Genomic DNA, 22,606 nt, shown 5'->3' on the forward strand with positions numbered 1-22,606 from the left:
GAGGAGAGAAGGTGGCTATTAGTGAGCCTTGCCGGCAGGGGACGGGATGGTGAGGCCATGGGCATCCGGCCCCGTGTGGGCCCAGGGTGGGCACAAGCCAGGGATCATTCGTCCTTACGAGAGATCGCTGCCTTTATTGAGCCGCCCCTGTGCCCTCAGGCTCTCCTGTGCACAGCTTCGTGGTGGGCTGTTTACATGTCCACGAGCCACCCTGCCGTGGCCTCCGACCCAGCTCTGTCGGGATTCCTCAGCCTGAGTTCGGATGGTCTGTGGTGTAAGCATACAGGGTATCTGCAGAGCCCCTGATCGCCATCCCGCCTACTGAGTCAGAGCCGTGGCCTGCGCTCGTCACGTGCACCTGCGGTCGGCTCCTGGAGGTCAAATTTGGGAACATCTGAGCTGCAGGAAGGAGGATCGGAGACGTGAGGGGAAAGGCATGGTTCGTTGTCAGCTTCCCCCAGAGGTTTGGACACAAGCGAGCCCCAGGTTCTCTCACCCACCGTGACCTTCCCAGTGCGCTCGCGACAAGGAGCTCTCAGTGTGCACAAAAATGAAAACAGTCGCCCTTTGTTGGACGCTCCGCAAAGAAGGAAGTAGGAGCGGTGCCAGCCTCGGCCTGCTGACCCTGAGATACCCTTGAGGTACAGGGTCTCCCTTGGGGGTGATGCCCTGGGTCCCACTGAGACAGGATCCTGCCTGAGGAAGGGGCAGAGCGACCTCAGGGACGTGTGTAAACGGGAGACACGTAAAAGCCAAATTTGGAGGGGAGGGGGTCTCACTTTTCACCTGGCAGATTTTCCTGTACCTTCACCCCCCTCCACCAGCTCCCCACATCTGGGCATCAGTCCCGAGACGGTTAAACCAGAGTCTTCACGGGGACTCCGTTACTCATGGGAAGTAGGAAAACTTCCAACCAGTTCCGCTGCTTCCTCTTGCTTGGGAGACCCGGGCAGCGGGAGTCAAAACGAGGACTCTGGTCGCGTCTTCCAGCCCCAGAGGCTCCTGGTCCTGCTCTCCCTCTGTAACCATAGTAATGTGGGGGGTGGTGAACAAGCTGGGCGCCTGTCATCCTCTCCCACATCGGGGACCGGCACGCACAACTGTGGAATCTGTGAAGGAAGCCTGTCCAGTTCATGAACGGATCCCTGATGACGAGGCTTTCTGCGGTCAGCGTGGGTGTCCTTTAGCTGTTGTGTCCGCCTGGAAATTAAGATCGGTGAAAAACCACACAGCGAAGTTCGAGCTGGCCCACCAAGTTGCCCACGAGCCCCCGCCGTGCCCGCACCGCCTGGCAGAATCATCTCCGCGGGTGCTCGTTGGCAAAGTAGTTTTTAAATCACAAAGGAAGCTGATGTTTTATTGTTACCCGCGTGCCCCTTAAATCCCCGTTACCCGCTCAGTGATCTTAAGTGTTTAGTATTTGTCCACTTTCCTCCACAGGTTGAAGAGAGACCAGACAAAGATTTCACTGAGAAGGTAAGGAATTTCCGTAAGCCGTTATGTGGTGTCGTTGCTGAACGACGAGGGGCCCAACACGCGTGGGTGAAATTAACAAGAAAACGTGTCGGTTCATCTTTGATAAAGACTGTGTGTGGCCCACCAGCCGGCATCACAGCCGTGAGGGGTCCCCAGGACTCACTTGTAGCGCGTGTGTTAAACCCCACAGAGCGGCAAAGGCGTCCACCGTGGGCCCGACCATAGAGCGTAAGGTTAATCCAGGCCAATTCCCAGGCATCCACGAGGCCCCTCAAAGTGAACCTCTCTTTATCGCTTTTTGTGAGCCACGGATGATTTTCCGATTGAAAACTAAACTCAAGTGAAAGTACCATAACAGTAGACTCGCGAGCAATGTTGGTTTCGTCCGAAATCACGTTCGATCCTTGCAACCTTGCAGGGGTCTCGGAGCCTGCCCGGCCTGTCGGCAGCCACGCTGGCCTCCCTGGGCGGGACTTCCTCCCGGAGGGGAAGCGGGGACACGTCCATCTCCATCGACACGGAGGCATCCATTAGGGAGATCAAGGTAAGGCTGCCTACCTACTTATGACCTAGAGGGACCTTTTGTGAAAATCAGCCTTCAAGTCTATATCCGTGAAGTTCCAGATCTTTCTTCTTGCTCCGGTCTCCCCTACCTGCCGTAAACACATGTTCTAGGCACCCGCAGGAAGCCACACCTGCCTGCCCCGCCCCCCCCCCCCCCCAGCAGGGCAGACAGGTGCCCGTGCCGTCTGCACTCCCTCAGCTCCCTGGGCACACCCTGGTGGGGGCCCTCGCCACACCGCACCGCGGTGCTCGGCCTCTCCTGCAGACACTCAGTCTCCATATTTTAGAATGTGTTGGACACCAGATCACTCACTGCTCCCAACAACCCCACTTTCCCCTTTCAGTGTCCCCCGTTCTCCGCCTAGAAGGTGCCCCTCTTTTCTATTTGTAATACGCATAACGTGCTTTCAATAGATCTCATCGTTGTACCTTGGTACTTTTTTTTTTTCCTTCCACTGGAACATAAACATTTTTCTCTACTGCATCCTTACCACTCAGTGCGAGGCCACCGTGAGTGTGTGAGAGAGAAGTGCAGTGCTGTTGGTTAAGGTAAATAGGAAGCCCAAGGTACTGGCACTCGTGTCCTCTGGAGAGCGGAGGCCAGAGGGGGAAATGTAAAGGATCGGAATTGGCTTCGCTGATAGAAGAACTTTCTAATAATTAAAACTGGTTAGGGGGTGCCTGGGCGGCTCAGTCAGTTAAGCGTCCAGCTCTTGACTTCAGCTGACCATGATCTCATGGTTTGTGGGTTCGAGCCCCGCATCAGGCTCTGCGCTGACAGCACGGAGTCTGCTTGGGATTCTCTCTCTCTCTCCCTCCCTCCCTCCCTCCTCTGCTTGTGCATGCTCTCTCTCTCAAAATGAGTAAATTAACTTAAAAAAATAAATAAAATGTGCAAAATTATAGTAATATAGGCCTAAATTTTGTAAAATTTTGTGAAAATATCATGTGAGAGACACCTCAATTTGGATCTTTGTAGTTTTGAAATTTATTTTATTTTCCTTTCGCACTTAAGAGGAAAAAAAATGGAAAATCACTTGCTCAGATTCCCTGAATGAAGGAAACTCCCCAGAAATAGAAAAGATTTAGAGAACCACTTCTCTTTTTTTTTAATTTTTTTTTTAATGTTTATTTTTTTTTGAGAGAGAGAGAGAGAGAGTGTGAGCAGGAGAGGGGTAGAGAGAGAGGGAGACACAGAATCGGAAGCAGGCTCCAGGCTCCGAGCTGTCAGCCCAGAGCCCGACGCGGGGCTCTCGCACCTGTGAACCGTGAGATCATGACCTGAGCGGAAGTCGGACGCTTAACCAAGACTGAGCCACCCAGACGCCCAAGAACCACTGCTCTTTCTTCGTGGTCGTGCCCCCTTTTTCCCTTGATATGATTTGCCTCTTTCGCCAATTCCTAGGAACTGAATGAGTTGAAGGACCAGATTCAGGACGTAGAAGGCAAATACATGCAGGGGTTGAAAGAGCTGAAGGTACCCGTTCGTGGAAGTGTGGGCTTATGGTATTAACCCAGCTTAACCTTCGGAAATCCCAAAGACCTTCCGACTGCATGCCTCTTCCCGGGAGCCTCCCGGACTGCAGAATTCCAAACGGCAGGGACGCCGGCGTGGGCTCGCACCACGTGCATTTTGAGCGTTCTCCCAAATGCAGCTTTTGAGCCAAGACCTGAATGCCATAACCCTCAGTAGAAAAACTAACACGCTTCCTGATGCACGCTTTGTACTCACTCCGTTCCCCCCGGCGTAAGCCCAGTTCTTCCCACAGAAGTGGGCCGTCCGCTTGCAGGAGGGTGTCTGGGTCTCCTTCACGTTCCGCAGCCCTAACATACAAAGAGCGCTCCCTCCCTTTGCTTCTCAGAACATCTGATGTCTGCCGATGAGGCGTTCCGTACCGCCGTGCTTTTGAAACATCCAAATTATTTGCGTGCTGTAGAATTTCCCTAGTTGAAGCAGTGTCTGAATGGGCACCATCTTGGATTTGAGTAAATACACCCCACTTTTAGAATGTGAAATTACTGCGTTGTGCCCACCAGGAGGTATGCTTTTGCCACATTCCCTGAGGGTGAGGCGGATAGTGTGGGATGTGATCTCCGTGAAGCTAGCAGTAGATGGCAGACGTCTCCCTTCTTTCTCAGCTCCCCAGAAGGAGTCTGAGTTTAGTATCCTACGAGCACCAAACAGAGGACACGTTGGTTTTAAAACGACTCATCAATCACTGGCATATTTGTCACCTCTCTTTGAAAAGAGGGGGAAATTATGACGGGCTCTCAGCGCACGTGAAAAGGGAGTCACGGAACCAGCCCGGGAGCCACTGGTCCCACCCAAAGTCGTCGCCCTGGTTCGCACGTTGCAGGCAGCACTGGTCTCCGCGAGGCCTCTGACGGGACCTGTCGCACCGGACCGCACAGCGCCCAGCTCCCTTTAGCTCTGGTGGTTCACACCCCGGGGATTTACTCTCCCGTTCTGGGGTCACCTGGCCCTGATCTGTGCTCTGGGATGTAAGCACTGGTCTACTCTGTGGCCTGGCCGCCACGGGTGTGAGACACAGCAGGGCCACGTTGATTTTGCAGGCCTCTTTCCCCCAGAGCTGTCCTTTCAAAGGAATGCACTCTGTCCTTCCAGCCCGACCCAGTGAGGCCTGTGTTGTTTGGTTGGTTGGCCTGTGGGTTGAAACCTAAAATTCTGCCGAATCCTTTCCCGCCTCACAAGCCCAGGCAGGGGCAGCCGGCAGCTAGCGGTGGGTGTTCTGTTCTCTCTGCCATCACGCACTGGCTCTTTTCTGGGTTCTGGGCACATTTCTTGAGTGATTCCTTCAGAAACCTGTTGAGGGCCCCAAGCCGCCGCAGCAGGTGCCCCTGAGTGATGAGGTCAGAGGCAGGAGGCCTGCCCGCGCTCAGAGCCTCCTCATCGCGTGTCTCCCTTGTGCTGATGGCCGTGGAAGCCATCTTCCTCCCAGACACAATTGAGAGCCAGCTCTCTGAGTTAATAGCTAATGTTCTGAGTGGCGAATAACCGATTTGACCAAAGTGAAAAGGGGGGAATTTCTGTGCGTTTGAAATGATCCTGTATTTCTTCTCCTGGTTCATCTGCCCTAAGATTAGGGCTGGATTTTGTTTGTTTTGTTGTTGTTGTTTTCAAGGACCACTCAACTAATCTCCCTTTTGTTTTCTTACCATAATTTCAAAAACGTGACACGGTTTCTGCAGGACTCGCTGGCGGAAGTTGAGGAGAAATACAAAAAGGCTATGGTTTCCAACGCTCAGCTTGACAATGAAAAGACGAACTTCATGTACCAGGTTGACACATTAAAGGACATGTTGCTGGAGCTCGAAGAACAGCTGGCTGAGTCCAGGCGGCAGTACGAAGAGAAGAACAAAGTGAGCTTCCGCGTGAGGGAGAATGGCGGAATGTGTGCGTTTGGGATGATGGCGCGTATGTGGAGTGTGTGTGTGTGTTTATGTGTATGTGTGTTTGTACGTATGAGTTTTTTAAATTTATTTTTACTTTTTAAAATTTATTTATTTTGAGAGAGAATGCATGCACCAGTGGAGCAGGGGCAGACACAGAGGGCGAGAGAGAATCCCAAGCAGGCTCCACACTCAACACAGAGCCTGACTCAGGGCTCGAACTCAAAAAACCGTGAGATCATGACCGGAGCTAAAATCAAGAGCTGGGCGCTTAACCGACTGAGCCACCCAGCAGCCCCTGTGATCATCTTTTTCTTTTTTGTTTTTCTTTTTAATTGAAAAAAAATTTTTTTATGTTTATTCATTTTTGAAAGACAGAGAGAGACAGAGCACAAGCAGGAGTGAGGCGGAGAGAGAGGGGGACACAGAATCTGAAGCAGGCTCCAGGCTCTGAGCTGTCAGCACAGAGCCTGACGCGGGGCTCGAACTCACGAACTGCGAGATCATGACCTGAGCCCAAATCGGACGCTCAACCGACTGAGCCACCCAGGCGCCCCTGATCATCTTTTTTTTAATGATGGTCCTCCACTTGTCCAGGAAGCCCAGACATCTGAGAATAAGAATGCCATGCTCTTTGCTGAGGGATTTGCAATAATATTAAAATTAATTATTATAATTATAATATTAATATTAGTATCATGCACAACTTTAGTCTGTAAACTAGAGACAATTTTACTGGGAGATTATTTGTGTGTTTGCATGTAAGATAAAGTCATAACCATGAAAAAAACATGCCTACAAAAACCAGCATGTTTGGTCATAAATGGAGGCTTTAAGATGTTCCTGTGGGGGCGCCTGGCTGGCTCAGTCGGTAGAGTGTTTGACTCTTGATCTGGGGTCCTGAGTTTGAGCCCCACGTTGGGTATAGAGATTACTTAATAATAAAATCTTTAAAAATTGTTTTTCTATTAAACTACATTTCTGGATTTTTATTTTGTTACCTCTTATCACCGACAAGAAATTGTAGGTATCAAATCTTTTAAGAAAACGATATTTATTTTCTACTGATTGGAGAAAGTTACAGTTATTCTGTTTAAGGATTAAATACTTTCATTAAGCTAAATTGGGTTAATTTATGATACCAGCAAGAAGTCTGAGCCTATGTTGAAATTAATGACAAAAGACTAATTAGATGTTCTTTGTGGAACATAAAGTAAGGAATACTTGTTTTTCAGATTTTTAGGAATTATTTGGTCTGTCAACCCCTGGGATGTTGTCTGATTTTTCAGAGTTGCTGAGATAAGCAAAATTTATGTTGTGTGTGTCCCTATCTTTTTTTTTTAACTGACTCTGTACCCTAAATCCCAAGGGTCAAAACCAAGCTGCCATTAACACCTCAAAGGTCTCCTTCTTTGACTGCTATAGAATTGATTTAGAAGCTAAAGAAGAATTTTATTTATGAAGTTTCTGGGACCGAGACTCTGAAACAAAGGAGAAACTTTCCATGAGACCCGCTGCCCTGTTGGAATATAGGAGCAGAGAGAACGTTCTGGGCCCCATGTGTGGGGGAGGACACATTAATGCCTTCTAAGTACCCCTAGGATGTCCTCACTTAGGCATCAGGAAGTAGACCAAGAACCCCCAAATCTAATTCCAGAGAATTTGGATGAATCTGGAATGTTGTTCCAAGCTGGGGAGCAGGGACCGAGCAGAGCCCCCAAAAGGCAGGCCCTTGTCACAGCCAGGAGGGTACGGGGACCCTCGGACTTCAGAAAGTGGGCGAGCAGTGATGCCAGGGTGAGAAGTGGAGGTCATGTGCCTTCCGGAATAACCCCTCACCGACCTAGGAGATGGACCCTGCTGTCCCCTAAGCTGTCAGCCGTCAGTCGGATACCAGACCGTCCTCAGGAACTGTGCAGCGTCTAAGCTTCTCGGGGACCTCAGAGGAGCGTGCTGCCGGGTCCCTGGGGTGAGGGCGGGGTCGGACCGGGCGATCTTTGTGCTCCCCACCTTTTCCTGTTTTGTCCCTGGGGTGGGGGCCCCGGAGTACAGAGTTGGCCATCCACTTAGATAGATACGCTTGCCAAAGTAGACCATGTCTACACCCCTTTTGGTCCCCAGTGTTCCTTGTTGAATTTCAAAATCGGGGAGAGTTCCCTCCGATGTCCGTGGCACAGCCACCCCCCCGCACGGACAGCCTGGGCTGCGGCAGCCCCCCGGGGAAGGGGCCCCTCCTGGGCCCTGCTGGCCCGCGAAGTGCCAGGGGGCACCTGTCAGATGCACCGGGTCCTCGGGCAGAGCTCACGGTCAACCGGAAAGTGCAGAGACGTGGGCTCACGTCGCTAAAAGGCCTTGGAAGCTGTGACGGCGGGCACGGTAACAGGTGGTCTGCTCCAAGGCCAGTTAAGTCGTGGGAGCGCGGACTAGGAAGAAAGTGCGTTCGCGCCACCACGTGCACGGTCCGTCTTTTCCTCCCTGGTCGGTCTTTTCCTCCCTCGTAGGAGTTCGAGAGGGAGAAGCACGCCCACAGCGTCCTGCAGTTCCAGTTTGCCGAAGTTAAGGAGGCCCTGAAGCAACGAGAAGACATGCTGGAGGTGGGCAGCCCTTCCCGGTTTTCTCCTCCCTTCGTGGCTTCGGAGGGCGTTGTGGGTGCGTTATGAAAGTGAGCCGTTTTCTCGAAAATCGAGAGCTCAGGCTAATTCTTCATCATGCCTCGCCTAAGGAGAACAGTCCCTTTTGCTGGTGAAGATTTTCATTCCTTTCTGTTTGTTTGTTTGTTTGTTTGTTTAACGTTCACTTATTTTGAGAGAGGGAGAGCGCATGTGTATGCGTGAGCAGGCAAGGGGCAGAGACAGAGACTCCCAGGCAGGCTCCGCACTCAACACAGAGCCCGACGCTGTGGGGCTCAGTCTCAAGAGCTGTGAGATCGTACGTGACCTGAGCGGGACGCTTAACCGACAGAGCCACCCAGGCGCCCCGAAGGTTTTCACCTTTGGTGGCTTTGCATTTGTTTGGGGAGGTGTGACAGACAGAATGATGGCCCCCTACGAGGTCCGCGTCCTGATTCCTGGGACCTGTGGATGTGACACCTTACCCAGCCCAAGGGACATTGCAGGTGTGATTAAGTTAAGGGCCTTGTGATGGAGAATTGACCCTAAATTATCCGGGGGCCCGGTGTTATCACAGGGAGGCAGGAGAGTCAAAGGCAGCAGCGGGGAGGGAGCAGAGGCTGGTGCCTAGGGAGGAAGGGCCGTGAGCCAAGGAACACGGCGGCCTCTGGAAGCTGAAAAGAAGGGGAGGGAACAGCTTCTCTCCTAGAGCCCCCGAAGAGAGTCCAGACCTGCCCTCACCGTAACTCCAGGGCGTAAGACTCATTGTGGACCCCCGAGTTCCAGAACTCGAAGAGAATAAACCCGTGTTGTTTTTAAGCTGCTGCATTTGCGGTAACGTGTTACATTCGCAACAGGAAACCGATACAGGCTTGGTTCTAATTTTTTAACCTGATCAGAACTTTAGTGCCTCTCAGAATTTCCCCCAGGCAGGATTTCCGTCTGCGCTCTGGCAGCTGGGGACGAGGCGAGGCAGAGGAAAAGGCTCCTGCGTGCAGAGAGACAGGTCGAATCAGGGCTGATACCTGCCGGCTCCCTGGGGCTCCCTGGGGGTCAGAGCTCTCCAGCCCACCCTTTGTCTTCTCGCTTAACCCTTTATCTGCTTTCTTTCTATCTGTTCCTATCCTTCAGGAAATCCGACAGCTACAGCAGAAGCAGGCGAGTTATATCAGGGACATTTCTGACCTTCAGGAGACAATAGAGTGGAAAGACAAGAAGATAGGGGTAGGACTCCCACGTCTGTGCAACTGTTCACACGGGCAGTCCGCTAGCAGATACAGTGCTTTGGGTCTTTGGTTTGCAGAAACACTTGCATGAGCGTGCATGTGGCCCCAGGCGACACCAGGTAGTAATACAGAGAACGCACTGGCTTACTCAAGCTGCCGTTAACTCTGAACCTGAAGCTGACTTCCGGGACGGGGGGTGGGCACGTCGTGGACGCTCACCGGGCTCTCTGCCTGCACGGAGCAGGCGGGCAGCACGCTGAGATGTAAGGAGCGAGGAAGGCACGCTGGGGCAGTTGGACGTGCGAAGGCTCCGGCCTCCTGGAGTCAGTCTCTGTCTGGCGTTTCCCGGGCTTTTCTGAAAGGCATTGGAGGAATCGCCAGGTGGAGGGCGCTGTGCCCACCTATCCCCACCTTGACATGTGCCCCTGGAGGCCTCAGCCGCCCCCCTCCGTCAATGACAAAAGCAGCCCACCTGCCTTTAGGCGTGATGAGTAGGAAGGAACCCGCTTAGGGTAACCGCCATGCTTCCTGATGACAGCCGTCTTCCAGAACCTGGCGCCCCCCACGCTCGCTCAGGACGTGGAGCGCGTGCTCCAGGACCACGTGGTGTGCATCGGGGACAGTAGGATACAGGAGCCTCCAAACATCAATGCCTTTAAAGGGAGCGTGAGGCGCCATTTCTCGGCTGGCGTAAATCCCTGAGGAGCTTATTCTTGGCGTTTTGTCTGTGTCTTTAAGCGTATCCTACACAACGCCTTAACCCCGTTGGTGTTTTATGCGGCAGAAGCCTCCTTATTCCCGCTTCAGTCACCTGCTCACCTGTGCGAATCTTCTCTCTCTCTCTCTCTGTCTCTCTGCTCTGCTCACACTCAGGCTTTAGAGAGGCAGAAAGAGTTCTTTGATTCCATAAGGAGTGACCGAGATGATCTTAGAGAAGAAGTAGTCATGCTGAAAGAGGAATTGAAGGTACGAAGCCAAAGTAGAGTTGAAAACGAAAAAACCCGCGTGACAGCGGATTCCGGGGTTCTCAACAATGACTGCGTGTGCGAACTGGTGTTAGTTAATTTTGTGTCATTGGTTTTGGTTGCGTTTGTTTGTTTGTTCTTGGTTTTTTTTTTTGATGTTTATTTTTGCAAGGGGGGGGGGGGCAGAGTGCTAGTGAGGGAGGGGCGGAGAGAGAGGGAGACACAGAACCCAAAGCAGCCTCCAGGCTCCGAGCTGTCAGCACAGAGCCCCGACGTGGGGCTCGAACCCGTGAACCCGGAGATCATGACCTGAGCCAGAGTCTGGCGCTTCACCGACTGAGCCACCCAGGCGCCCCAGATTTTAATCCTGGTAATTACAAATCTTAGGTTCACTGACACTGAAGAGACACATCCAATGAGCACAGGTTCCCTCGGGTCTGTTTACAAGCATATCTGATCCCGAAAGCAACTCTGATTTCCAGGAATTTTTTGGATCTTTGTCTCACATTCATTAATAAATTCTCCAGGAGATTACTCAAAGTTAGAGAACGTATGTGTTTCTTTTTATTGAAGATTCAAGTTTAAGGACTTCTCCAGCTGAACAGTGGTGCAGGTGAGGCCCACACTAACTAGACTTGGAGACCCAGTGGTTTGAGGAAAGTCCCACGTCCTGTTTGGGCCAAGTGAAGGCGTCTTCAGCTGCCGGCTGGACACTGAGTTAAGAAAAACGGGTCCAGGTGGGCTGTTAGCATTGTAGGAGACAGTGTTGGGAGAGGGTATGGCCATGGCCAGTTCCTACATCGGCGGTGGAAACACGTCAGTGTCAGCTGCTTATATTCAGGAGTCAAGGCCACAGCGGTCAACCAGGGGGAACAGGTTCCTATCACTGCTCCTCCCAGGGCTGTGAGCCCGGCAGGGGGGCTGCCTCTAAGCTCAGGGAGACAGCCGTGGGCAGCAGGAGTGGTGAGTGAGTCTGAGATCCCTGGTGAAGTGCGCAGCCTGGGGCTGCCGAGTGTTAACTGGTTTTAGGGTGTTTGGCTGTGTGGTGAACGTGGACGATATTTCCTTTGAGTATAGCCGATGTTCCAGCCGCTTCTTAATTCCTCCTTTAGCACGAATTGTACTTATTCCTTTCAGAAGACGCACATAACCTCTTTCTTTATCTCTGTCTCTCTTTTTAAAGAATGCACCCAGGGTTTTAAAAGTGAGGTCACTTGACGGTGATTTGCTTGATGCCCTCCTTCGTGGCAGCCTGCGGGCCCAGTTACAAGGGGTGCCTGTTAAAAGTGTCTGGTCACCAGCACATTAAGGCATGGGATTAATTGGTGCCTGTAAGAAAGAGGCGGCCCTTGGAGGAAGATGTCCCAGATTTGTGTGTGTTGATAGAATGCTTCTGAGCGTGGTGTCTGCTGCTTCTCTGACTCTGTGGAAGTTTCTGGACTTCGTGGAAAAAAGTTTCTTTTTAATTATTATTAACAAAACAGAGTTTTAACCTAATATCAGTCAGCGAGTATTACGAGTCTGTTTTTGTCCCCAGAAACACGGAATAGTCCTCAATTCAGAGATCACTACCAATGGAGAGACTTCCGACACCCTAAATAACGTTGGACACCGAGGTCCTACCAAGATAACAAAAGAAGAGTTAAATGCTCTCAAGACGATGGGGGACGGGACGCTAGGTAAGTGCCGATTCTCCGTTGCATTCTTGTGTCTTCCGGTCAGCATCGGTGCACCTTCCATGCATTATTAGAATTGGCGTAATCATCACTGATCAATTAACCATCACCCAGCATGCCATGCATTCTGTCACTTCATGGGAGTTTCCTTGCCGAGCGGTGCGATCACCCACGTGTGTTTTCTGGCACGCATCTCTGTGCTCACCACCGATGGCTGAAGAATACATTTCTCTTGCTTCTCAAAGCCACCAAGCGAAACTGTGAAACACAAGGAAGATCGTCTTGAACTTAAGGGACCGTTTGGGCAGTACTGTTTGCCTCTCCTCAGATATGTGCCACGTACGGCTTTTAACTTACTCCGTTGCAGATTTCTTGAAAGGTCAGAACAGCCAAGGCTGTAGAGTGAGTGAGTGAGTTAGTTAACGCTGTTTACAAGAACCGCACATTCTACCCACCATCCATTCGGTGTTTTGAGGCCATGAGGTGCCCGCGGACGGCGGCTTGGGGCTTGTGACACCCAGTCTGGTTGCCATTCTCAAGCTACCACTCAGGTGCCCTTAGGTGAGGGGCAAAAGGGGGGGGGGGGGAAACGAGGCGGACAGGCAGCCCCAGGCTGGTAGAGGGGGTGGGAGGGACAAGACAGACAGGCAGCCCCAGGCTGGAGGGTCAGAGTGGGAGTTGGACCTTTACCGACAGGAGTCTGACTATGCCTTCCCCCTTGTCAGAGGTGCTGTCCCTCTGTAGGTCACATTTTGTTTTCTGCAAGAATGTAAATTGGGAAACCCAACAGACAGTAAGAATATTTGCTGCAGTTTGCAAACACCTGCAAAGATTCACCCGTTGAGGTTTGTCGTAATATTTGGCTTTTGGATCAGTTTTCGGAATCTGGTGTGCAGCCGTCGGAATCCGGCCAGCAGATATGGCCTCCTTGTCACTTAGGACCAGCTGTGCCCCTGCTTTTTACAGTGAGGCCGCAGTACAGCCAGGGCCCATGACTTTGAGTTCCACTTGGAAGCTTTCATCGTACTGCCTTATTCATGGAAGTGTAGACACCTGTAGGCCCGCGCTTCTCAAGACTCGCTTCCTAGGGAGATACTCTGTTACCTTTACAACATAATGCGTGTATGCTACACGCCATACGGCGCCCTGTGTGTAAGTTGCTGAAAGGACAAAAATGGGTTGATTTCCATCATACCTTTATATTAGCTCTGTGAGCAGCTGGGAATTTGATCGTGCTGCTCTCGTTCAAATATACATTTTATAAATCTTCGTTCACCATTTAGGAAACCAACCCTTAAAGAACCAGACATATCCCTTTTATCAGTGAGCTCCAAATGTTTTTTGACCGCAAATCCCCATCAGTAAAGACTTACGGGACCTCCCCAATATGTATATTTTTAATCTGCATATCCACATATGTATCCGCAAGTATGCATATATACATGTACACACACTATTTTATCAATGCCGAGTGTGTGTCATAAAACCTGTGCCCTGATAGACATCTTTAAAGGGTGAAGCAAAACTACCAGAAGTCCTACTAATGTTCCCATTTTGTCTGGGGTGAGTGGACCCACGGTGGAGACCACAGTGGTAGAAAATTATCAGGCTTTCACTTCATAGCAACATGGCATCTAATACGCCGGGGGTGTGTTTGTTTGGGGAATCTAAGCTGTAAGCGTTCATTCCAGAGCAGTGACGTGGTTTTTTTAGTTCGTAATTCTTTAGTTGGTGAATAACTGATCGTTAATTAAGTGGTCATCTTGCCCTTGAGTGTTGGCCTCTGCTGAAACACCCCCCCCCCAGTCCGTTAGGGAAGGAAGCAGGGGTGTGTCAGGCACAGGCTGCTTTCTCAGAAACACAGTAATTAGATGGTGGGGGGTTGATTTCCTTTTACCTCATGTGAGCTGTTTCAGAAGCATCTCCCTTAGGACTGACCAAAGGTTGAATTTCTTCAGGTGAATTGCAGGTTTCAGATGACTTGAAGGGGGTTTTAGAGCCACGTGATGGGTAGTGCAGGTGGACAGCTGAGGAAGTAGGAGTAGCCCAGACGCGTGTTTGGAAATGAGAAGAGGGAACGGGGACTGGAGGTCGTTCTTAAACGCCTCATTTTGGATTGTTCGGCTGCCCGATCCAGAGCTCTATTTGTTAAACCTTAACGGCACCCTTTGAAAACCAGTTCGCACGAGATGGCACCAGCCGCCACTCTTGCCTTGAAGATGGCGGCAGTGGCCCTCGCTGATCAGATGTTGGCTGACGCAATGGCTGCTTTGCCGCACGGAACTGGCGAGGGCTTCTGTTTCGTGTGATTCTCTGGCGAGTCTCTCTCCTTAGGAACGGGGTCGGGTGGGAGAGAGAACATGTGTTTACGCTGTAATATGTGTTAAGCGGTCGCCACCTCACGGGGTCCCTTCAATTTTCTCAATGGTCTTTTAGGAAGAGCCAGTGAAGTGGAGGTGAAAAGCGAAATTGTGGAGAATGTGGGGGAAAAAGGAATGTTGCAGAATACTGAGCAAGAACAGCACACAGAGGACCCAGCACGGGAGCGTGCGGACACAGAGGTGTTCCATGCTGGTGGAAATGCCGAGGACCAGAAAGCCTCTGAAGACAGGGCCCCCTCGCTGGGAGTCTTAGCAGATGGTCCAGATGAGGAACGCGTTCCAAACCAGAGTCTAGAGAATGCTTCCTTTCTTGAAAACACGGAGCAGGTTGAGTCCACACCAGACGACAGGACTGGGGCTTCCCTTGAGCGGTCCGACTGCTTGGGTGAATTAGATGGTGAAATCCCAGGTCCTGTGGCTGAGCAGGACAGTTACAATGCCTTGGATATCAACAACCAAAGTAAAGAATCTGCAGAAACACAGGAAGATTTGAAAATCTTGGGAGAGGGTAGCACAGAGCCATGTCAAGAATCTGCATCTCCACAAACACCTGAAATTGGAGAGCTGGGCAGTGTAGACACGAGGGAGCGAGGCGGGAGCCCCACAGAGGGTGTGGTGGAGGCAGGGCCAAGTGGGCTTGGGGAGCAGGTGGGCACAGTAGCCTCCAGACCTCCGAGGTATAACAGTGACACCGTGAGTGATGATGAAAAGTATGCGGTAGATGTCCCCACCGAGTTGGACCCGAGCTCAGGGCATGACCTAGAGAAAGAGCCCGCCACGCAGGAAGTTGCTGAGCCCAGGGAGCTCCCAGTTCAGAGCACAGCGGTAGGTGAGGAGAGTGATGAAAAGGAGGACCAGGAAAGGGGGCCGAGGGATGAGAAACCAATCCAGACGGAAGTGCGGAACGTCCCTTGTTGTCCAGCAGCCGAAAGCAGTCCTCGGGGAGCAACGGATCTAGGTGTGGCAGGCACAGAAAGCGAGCCCCCAGATCCGAAAGAGCCCGAGGAAGAAAAGAATGACCAACAGGGAGAGGCATTGGATTCATCCCAGAAGAAGACGAAGAACAAGAAGAAGAAAAACAAGAAGAAAAAACCACTGGCGCCTATAGAGACCCTGAAAGATGTTAAGAAAGAGTTAACATTCCAGAACCCAGATTTAAGTGAAGTTAAGGAAGAAGAGCAGGTAAAATTTACTGACGAAAAACCAGTTGTAGAAGCACAAGATGAGGTCACTGAAAGCCCAGAAAAGGAAAGTGTAGCAGGAAGCAGTGAAAATGTTGATGGTCCAGAAAATCCTAAAATTGAGTCGGATGAAAAACTTAACCAAGAAGATGAGGGCGTAAACACTAAAGCGGGGAAAGAAGCAGCCGATGGCGACACATGGGGGTCGGGAGGTGACGCGGCCCAGTCATCAGGCGCGATGAAGGAGCCAGATGAAGCCGTTCTAAAAGATGGCGCCGAACAAGATGGCGCCACCCACAGCATTCCAGAACCAGGGAGTGCAGAAGCGTCCGGCGGCACCCTGCTGGAGAATGAAAGCCCCCTCGAGGACATCGACGGCGCGTCTCACACAGGAAGCACAGAGCCGCAGGAGATGACGGAATGTGCCAGTCAGGCAGTCCGGAAGGTTGTAGAGGATGAGGATGACCTAGCACCCGCAGGAGAGCTGGGAGCCTCCGATTCAGAAAGCAAAGACCAGCCGAGAGGCGGAAGCGAGAAGGGCAGAAGCAAAGAGGACTGCACCCTGTCATAAGTGGAGTGGAGGCTGGCTGTAGAGGGGCCAAGGACTGCACAGTAGGTCCAGCTGTCAGAGGCTCATCTGCTCTTAACACCGGCGAGGCTCCTAAAACGGCCCCCGTTGATTCAGACGCACCACGTGACAGTCAACCACCGAGCTGTCTACCACGTTGAGTTATAGACTGTTACTTGGGGATGGATACTTCCTCGCTAAGCCTGTCACCCCGGTTAGAAAGAAAGACACGCTTGTAATCCGTATGCGTTCCAACGGAGAGCACTCCAGTAGTGTCTCTCCTAACACTTCGTATTTCTGCTTAAATTCCACCTAAAGCTATTCAGCACTTGCCTTAGGCTGATACTCTTGACCAAATCTGTCGGCATACAGTTGACCAAATGGCATTCGGAGACTTCCGTATTGTAAGTACAGTGATATTTAAATTGATTTGTCGCATTCAAACGTGTGCTTTCATACTTGATTTTGATGTGTACGTTATAACCTATGAGGTATTTTATTTTAAAAGGAAATAAACGGCCAAATAGCGTATAGGTCACGGAGTGATAAGATTTGCACCTTAGGACAGTAATGCATCGTGTTAGGGATAAGAAAGCACTGGGAGATCTCCCTTCCCTTTACCGCGTTCAAATATTTTATCTCAAACCAATAACCTTTTGATCTCATTGTTAATGATACCTGAATTTGTTTTATAGATTTTGACCTCACTCTGTGCTGATCATGTACCAAAGCCATTTTATACAAATATTTTTTTTTAATTTGTTTCTGGAAGAGACGTACATTGAAATTGTATTTCCTAATGCGGTATTGGGGGGGGGGACCATTTCTAAAATTGTTTAGGTTTTCTTAACCTTAAAATTACTTCTCTTTCTATTTGTCTAAGTGTTACTCAATCCAAAACGGGACCATTTTTGTGCAAACTGCTCATTGGACTGTAACAGGATATTTTAAATAGAGAATCACTTTTGGTGTTTTGGTATAAATATTTTCCTTTGCTGTTTCTCAGTATATTCTTATTGGAAAATTCTTGATTTGATCTTCCTGAAGGAAATCTATCTTTTCTATACAAGGAAGCCTTTTAAAAAGTAATTGTAAAGTTAAATAAAAAATATTGTGAAATGTTAAAATTACAAAGGACTGTACATGATGAATGCTGTTGACACTTTATGAGATTATATGAATTCATGTCACTGTTACAAGATATAATTGAATGCAAAAAAAAGACCAGAACCTCAATAAAATTTGAGGCAAGTGTGTTATTATGTAACTGAAATAAAAAAAACCCAACATTTTATAATTTGACAAGCCTGTGACTCCAGTCTTTGGCCTACTTGAATTCTGACTGCCTAAATATGGTCTTAAAAGTAGTACCTACTTCTGGACTGCTGATTCCCAGTCGGCCTTGGGTGAAGGACTCATGCTTGATGCTCTTTGTCAGTAATGAATCAACTTCTCTCCGGGCCCCTAGGCCAGGGCCAGTGTTGGACCTTCCTGGGGAGAATTGAGAAGATCTTCCCTCATAGACTCCTCTGTGATCTGTGAGTCTGGTGAGGAACCCCATTCTGTTAAGAAAGCTTTCCATTCTGTTACTGTGTTGACCCATCCCAACACTTAGAATGTTTTGAAGAATATGGTGGAAATAAACACTGACTCTCCTGTGTAAGTATCCTGAAGTCGGGGACTGATAAGCCCTCTCCACCTGTGCCAGCTACGTGGACAAATACAAGGCTTGCCAGAGACTCAAGTCCAAGGGCTGCAAAGAACTTGAAAGGGGGTCGGCGGCTGCCTGTAACTTCAGCAAAGCCGCATCCACCCTGGAATGCACGTTTGTGAGCAGTTCCCATTCCTACTTCCAAAGGCCCCTGGGGAGGTGATTCGACAACCAAACTCACTAAATGGTGACATCATCCAACCATTTTAAGGGCTTTCTTGCCTCTGTTACTCAACAGCATATGTAAGGGCACTGTGGCATGCTTCATACCCCTCAGGCCAGCTGTCCAGGGGTCGATCATCCACTCACTCATTTAAGTAATGGACTTTTTGATCACTTCATATCCGGAAGGCACTGTGCCCGTAGACAGGCAGATACGACCCAGCTCCTAGTGGACGGGGACAGCTGAGAATCAGCAAGTGAGCAAAGAAAGAAGAAAGGGATTCTGAACAGCCAACCCATTTCTTGATAATCTAAGAGCCTTCAGTGTGAACATCAGTGACCCTGCTCCAAGGGGGAAATGACATTGTGGCACAGCGATTGGTGTCCACAGGAAGGCCCTTAAAATTACCACGAAATCGTTACCGTAGGTATATTCAGGTCAGGAATGCACAGAGGCATATGAGGCAATTTGGAAAGATTCCGAGTCAAAAGATTGACTCAGAAAAGAATGGAAAGTCTACCTGTCAGCCCCATCCCCAGAGCAACCCAGGCCCCTGAGATTTCAGTATGATCCAGAACAGAGGAAAGCACTGATCACTGATCCCTTAAATCAAAAAACGAGAATATTTACCAGCCCCAAAGCAGAACATACCACTGTATATAAAATGGAACTCTTCCTTCAAAAGCATAATTAAGTGTAATTATGAGTATATACAGAAAACAGGGAAAGGTAACAGAATTTTGAATTATGGGCTATTACGATAGAGGCTGAGAATCAATAAATTTTTTTTCAAGAGTTTTTAGGAATGAGATGTATTGCCCTGAGTTTTGGTGAGCAGAAAACCTGAACATTTACATTTCCACGGTCACGAGGACCCTGGAGTGTTGGTTCCGGGAGTTGACACAGATAGACTCCTCTCCTAGGAGACCACCTTGTACAGCACGCCATCGAAACAAGGAACACCTCAGTGAGATTCGTTCCAAATGTCCAGGCTCCGGAAGGAGAGGAAGGGGTGTTTGTGCCTGTGTTATGTTAGACTATATGCTTATTCAGTGTGATGATTGTATATAGTGAAAACTGTGTCTTTTAGGAGCAAGGCTTTCACTCACTCTTTCCTTTTTATTCTATCCACTGTGCCTTTTACAGCAAGGCTTACATTTTTTTCAAGATGTGAATGACCTCGGTGGTGGCTGATGTACACAGTTCCCATCTGTACAGACCTCTCAGGCCTGTAAACACGGGGAAAGACCTTTCCCTGTTCTGCCTTTTGCCGGAAGGAGAGGCTCTCTTGGAGGGGCCAGGGGGAGGCTGGCCCCAGGGACGATGAAAACTGTCCACGTGGACAGTCCCAACTTAGTTGGGACTATAGTCCCAACTAAGTCAGTGCGAGGCAGGAGTGGATTCTTGAGAGACCTCAGCCTCCTGCTCACTCTCTTTGCAAATGCAGAGGGGAGGTGGCTTGTCCTCTGCTGTGGGGAGAGGAGGCCTGAGGCCCACAACGGCTGAAATTAACCCCCACAAGGGAAATTATGCTCCCGGTCGTGTATTATTATCCCCCCTGCCACCCCATCTTCGTTTGCTCTCTGAAAATGGAATCGGAGCCCGCTCTCTTGAGTCGTGGGCCAGATCCAGGCAAAGCAGCACAGAGGAGGAGGGCTCGGGGACACTGGTGGCTGCCTGTGGTTGACAAGGCTGTACCTGGACAGATGGGGTGATGATGTGCAGGCCAGAAGAATGACCAAGGAGAACAGGGGTTCAGAGACTTCGGGAGCGCTCTGCACTGGCCGCCCCCTGTCCCGAGACCTTGTCACTCTGAGTGTTTCTCATTTCACGGGTCTTAACTTGTGTACCGGAAAGTTTATTGGAGTTTAACACAGAAAAACCCGGCTTTTTTAAAAAATTGAGACCTTTTAATAGCCAACTCATTTTGACTTCTCCGTTTAAGAGAAAAGTCTGAAGTTGAAACACCGTGACTTCGTTTTCTTTGACGCCTGGTTTCTAAAAGCTGCAATTGTGGTCTTGAAATGAATGGTTTACGTCTATTTGTAACTGAGTATTATGGGCCAACGATGAGCGGTGACACTTGGTAAATTAAATACAGGGTAAAGGTGGGTGTGCGGTACTCTGGTTAAGGATTCCGGTAAGCATACCGACGATGCCCCACCGCGCAATCAACAAACCGGGCTTGGTTTTTAAACCTGCAAAAAAACCCTGTAGAACAGCAAAAAGCTGTTTCGTCTTCTTCATACCAAATTAATTTGCTCCTTTCTCTCTTTCGTTCTCTTCGAACAATTTAGTTTTTAAACTTCCTCTCCAATTCTGCTTCCAAACTTTTCTTCCTTGAAAGTTTACTTCTCTGTTTCCATATTCTCGCCATAAGAGTGAAGGTCACGTTACCCTTATTTTTTGTTGGCTGGTGCTATTGTTACATCTTAACCTTGGTTTTGTACTTATCTGGAGTCTTCTAATAGAAAGAAATATCGTAATAAAAGCACACAATACGTAGGTGAGCTTTAAGATCATTTTCAAGTATATTCAGTGCCTCTTACGATGCCTACGGTTTTTGTATATAGACTATAAGATAAAAAGTAATATTGAACAAAGAGCTGAGTTTATATTTCATTTCAGCGTTGGGTGGGCTTGCGGAAGAGAAAGCATAAGATATCAGAAGCAATTTGATTATGCACGTTAAAATGGAATCCAGAAGATCATAAATTTATGGTTGACATTTCTGGTTTTAGTTCTTTTGTAATTGAAAATAACAACTTGGGGCGTTTGGAAAAACAACTTAGAGAAAGCGTGTAACTTGGGGAACCATGTGAGATAGGTGATTTTTTTTTTAGATGCAAACAAATCGCATTTTATACAGATTATTTCCTTTTCACGTGGTGAGTCAGAGCTGCGCAGTGTGAGAGCAGTGTCCCCTCGGGAGTAAGAGTCTGGGACCGGGAGTCGGGCTCCGACACCGAGGTCCCGGTTTAGATCTGGAACAACAGAGGAGGCCGCGGTGAGGGGTGTGGCCCTGAGGACAGTTCTTAGCTGTTCTGGGCCGCGGGTGCTCGCCTGTAGAAGAGGGATGGAGTATTGAGGCACACCCGTGAGGCTTTGCGGGTGAAGGCACACCTGCTCGAGCCGAGCGGGGACGCAGTGACCGTGCAGGACCCGTTAGCATCACTGTCCCCATCGCACCATCCTGATGTGTCCTTTAAAGTGGTGTAGGGTTTTGCCCAAACCCAGCCCTTGGTCTCCTCTGTATTCGAGATCATATTCCTCAACACCCCTTCAAAGAAATGGTTGGGGACGGATCCTGAGATGCTTCTGTCTGGGGCGGGGGAGGGTGACGGGGGACCTGGAGCGTCACCGCGTCCGTCTCGAGACAGTATCCGCTCTTGACGAGCGGGTCAGCAGACTTGAGGTTCGTGGGACGTGTAGTCAGAGCTCTGACACTGGTGAGCCTGTGGGAGAAAAGAGAGCAAGAAGTTCTCCTGGGATATACACTCGGAAAGCCAAGGACAACGAAAATGCCCCTGACATGAACCACGACGCCCAGTGCATTCGCACCTTGCTAATGATGCTGAAGCATGAAGCCTGTGAGATCTGGTTGTTCTTGCATGCTAACCCAAAGTAGAAGGTGAGCCTGTTTGCATGCAGCCGGATGCTACCCGTGATGAGATAAGCATGTTGTAGGAGGTTGACCCAACTCAACCTCCCTCGGCTGACGTCCTCCCCGGTCCTGTCTGTGGCCTCATTCGCTGTGGTACGTGCAGAATACCTTCATCATTCGTTTCACTAACCTCAATGCTCATTCTTCAGTTTGGCGGTCTGCCGAAAGGCGCCCTACGCGGAGCCACCTCAACCTGTGTCTTTTTGGTTTCTTTAGATATTAGGTTGAAAAAGCTTGTTGGTGAACGGGAATGCTTATTGGAACAGGTAACAATCTTTTTTATTACTTTATGAGCTCTGCGGGGGGGGGGGGGGGGCACCTGAACGTCTCCCTTCGTCGGGAAAACCCTAGCATGTCATGTCTGCGGATGATCGAGCCAACCTGTGTTCTTGCTGTTTTTATCCAGGTAGGGCATCATAGGTCATGCGAGGCGTAGAGAGGATGTCCCCAAAGACTCAAGGCCACAGAACTGAATTTGGGATGCTCCATGCAAATTGCTGCTTAAAATAAATATTTATGTGAAGAGCCTAGATTAGCCATTGAGGCAACGAGGCAAGAGCTCTACTGAGTCACCCCAGACACCACTTCTCTCACTTCCGCCGGCTCAGAGAAGTCGGTTTTGGGATCTCTGGGCGATCAGCACCCCTTTCCAGCAGATGTTCTCTTGTTCCAGCCGATCAAAGTTGTTTTAATTGGGGTTTACCTTCATGGCTCTCTTCCACCCCCGGAAACACTAACCAGCTGTCCCATTTGGTCTTTTTTGTATGCAGCATAGTTCTTAAGCCCTGCCACAGTCACTTTCTAAGGAAACTCAGTTCCATTTTCCTTCATGAGCGTAATCAAAGGTATTTTTGCCTTACTTGTGACAATTCTCTTGAAGAGTTCCCTCAAAATCGGGGAAAGCGCTCAATGTGGTGGCAGCATTGAGGTTCCTTTGATCTTTTAAGAACGTGTATCCATCGCGATTCCGTACTTATTTTCTCAGAGCCGAGAGCACCAACGGTCAGCATG

General features: G+C 49.8%; 1 protein-coding gene across 22 annotated transcripts in view; it reads left to right on the plus strand.

Moving 5' to 3' along the window:
• Positions 1-22,606, plus strand: part of LRRFIP1 (LRR binding FLII interacting protein 1) — a 140,074-nt gene that overhangs the window by 111,530 nt on the left and 5,938 nt on the right. For 13 of the 22 annotated variants that reach the window (XM_042995804.1, XM_042995808.1, XM_042995806.1 and 10 more), the window contains 9 exons: positions 1,441-1,476; positions 1,895-2,020; positions 3,446-3,517; positions 5,251-5,421; positions 7,953-8,045; positions 9,192-9,284; positions 10,160-10,252; positions 11,789-11,930; positions 14,364-17,359. In XM_042995804.1, coding sequence (XP_042851738.1) covers positions 1,441-1,476; positions 1,895-2,020; positions 3,446-3,517; positions 5,251-5,421; positions 7,953-8,045; positions 9,192-9,284; positions 10,160-10,252; positions 11,789-11,930; positions 14,364-16,060 — 2,523 coding nt within the window. In that variant the 3' untranslated portion in view covers positions 16,061-17,359. Of the gene's footprint in view, positions 1-1,440; positions 1,477-1,894; positions 2,021-3,445; positions 3,518-5,250; positions 5,422-7,952; positions 8,046-9,191; positions 9,285-10,159; positions 10,253-11,788; positions 11,931-14,363; positions 17,360-21,811; positions 21,862-22,606 lie in introns of those variants that run through there. The other 9 variants (XM_042995818.1, XM_042995819.1, XM_042995822.1 and 6 more) reach the window with 8 other exon arrangements.

Source organism: Panthera tigris, chromosome C1 (assembly GCF_018350195.1).
Source record: "Panthera tigris isolate Pti1 chromosome C1, P.tigris_Pti1_mat1.1, whole genome shotgun sequence".
NCBI lineage: Eukaryota > Metazoa > Chordata > Mammalia > Carnivora > Felidae > Panthera > Panthera tigris.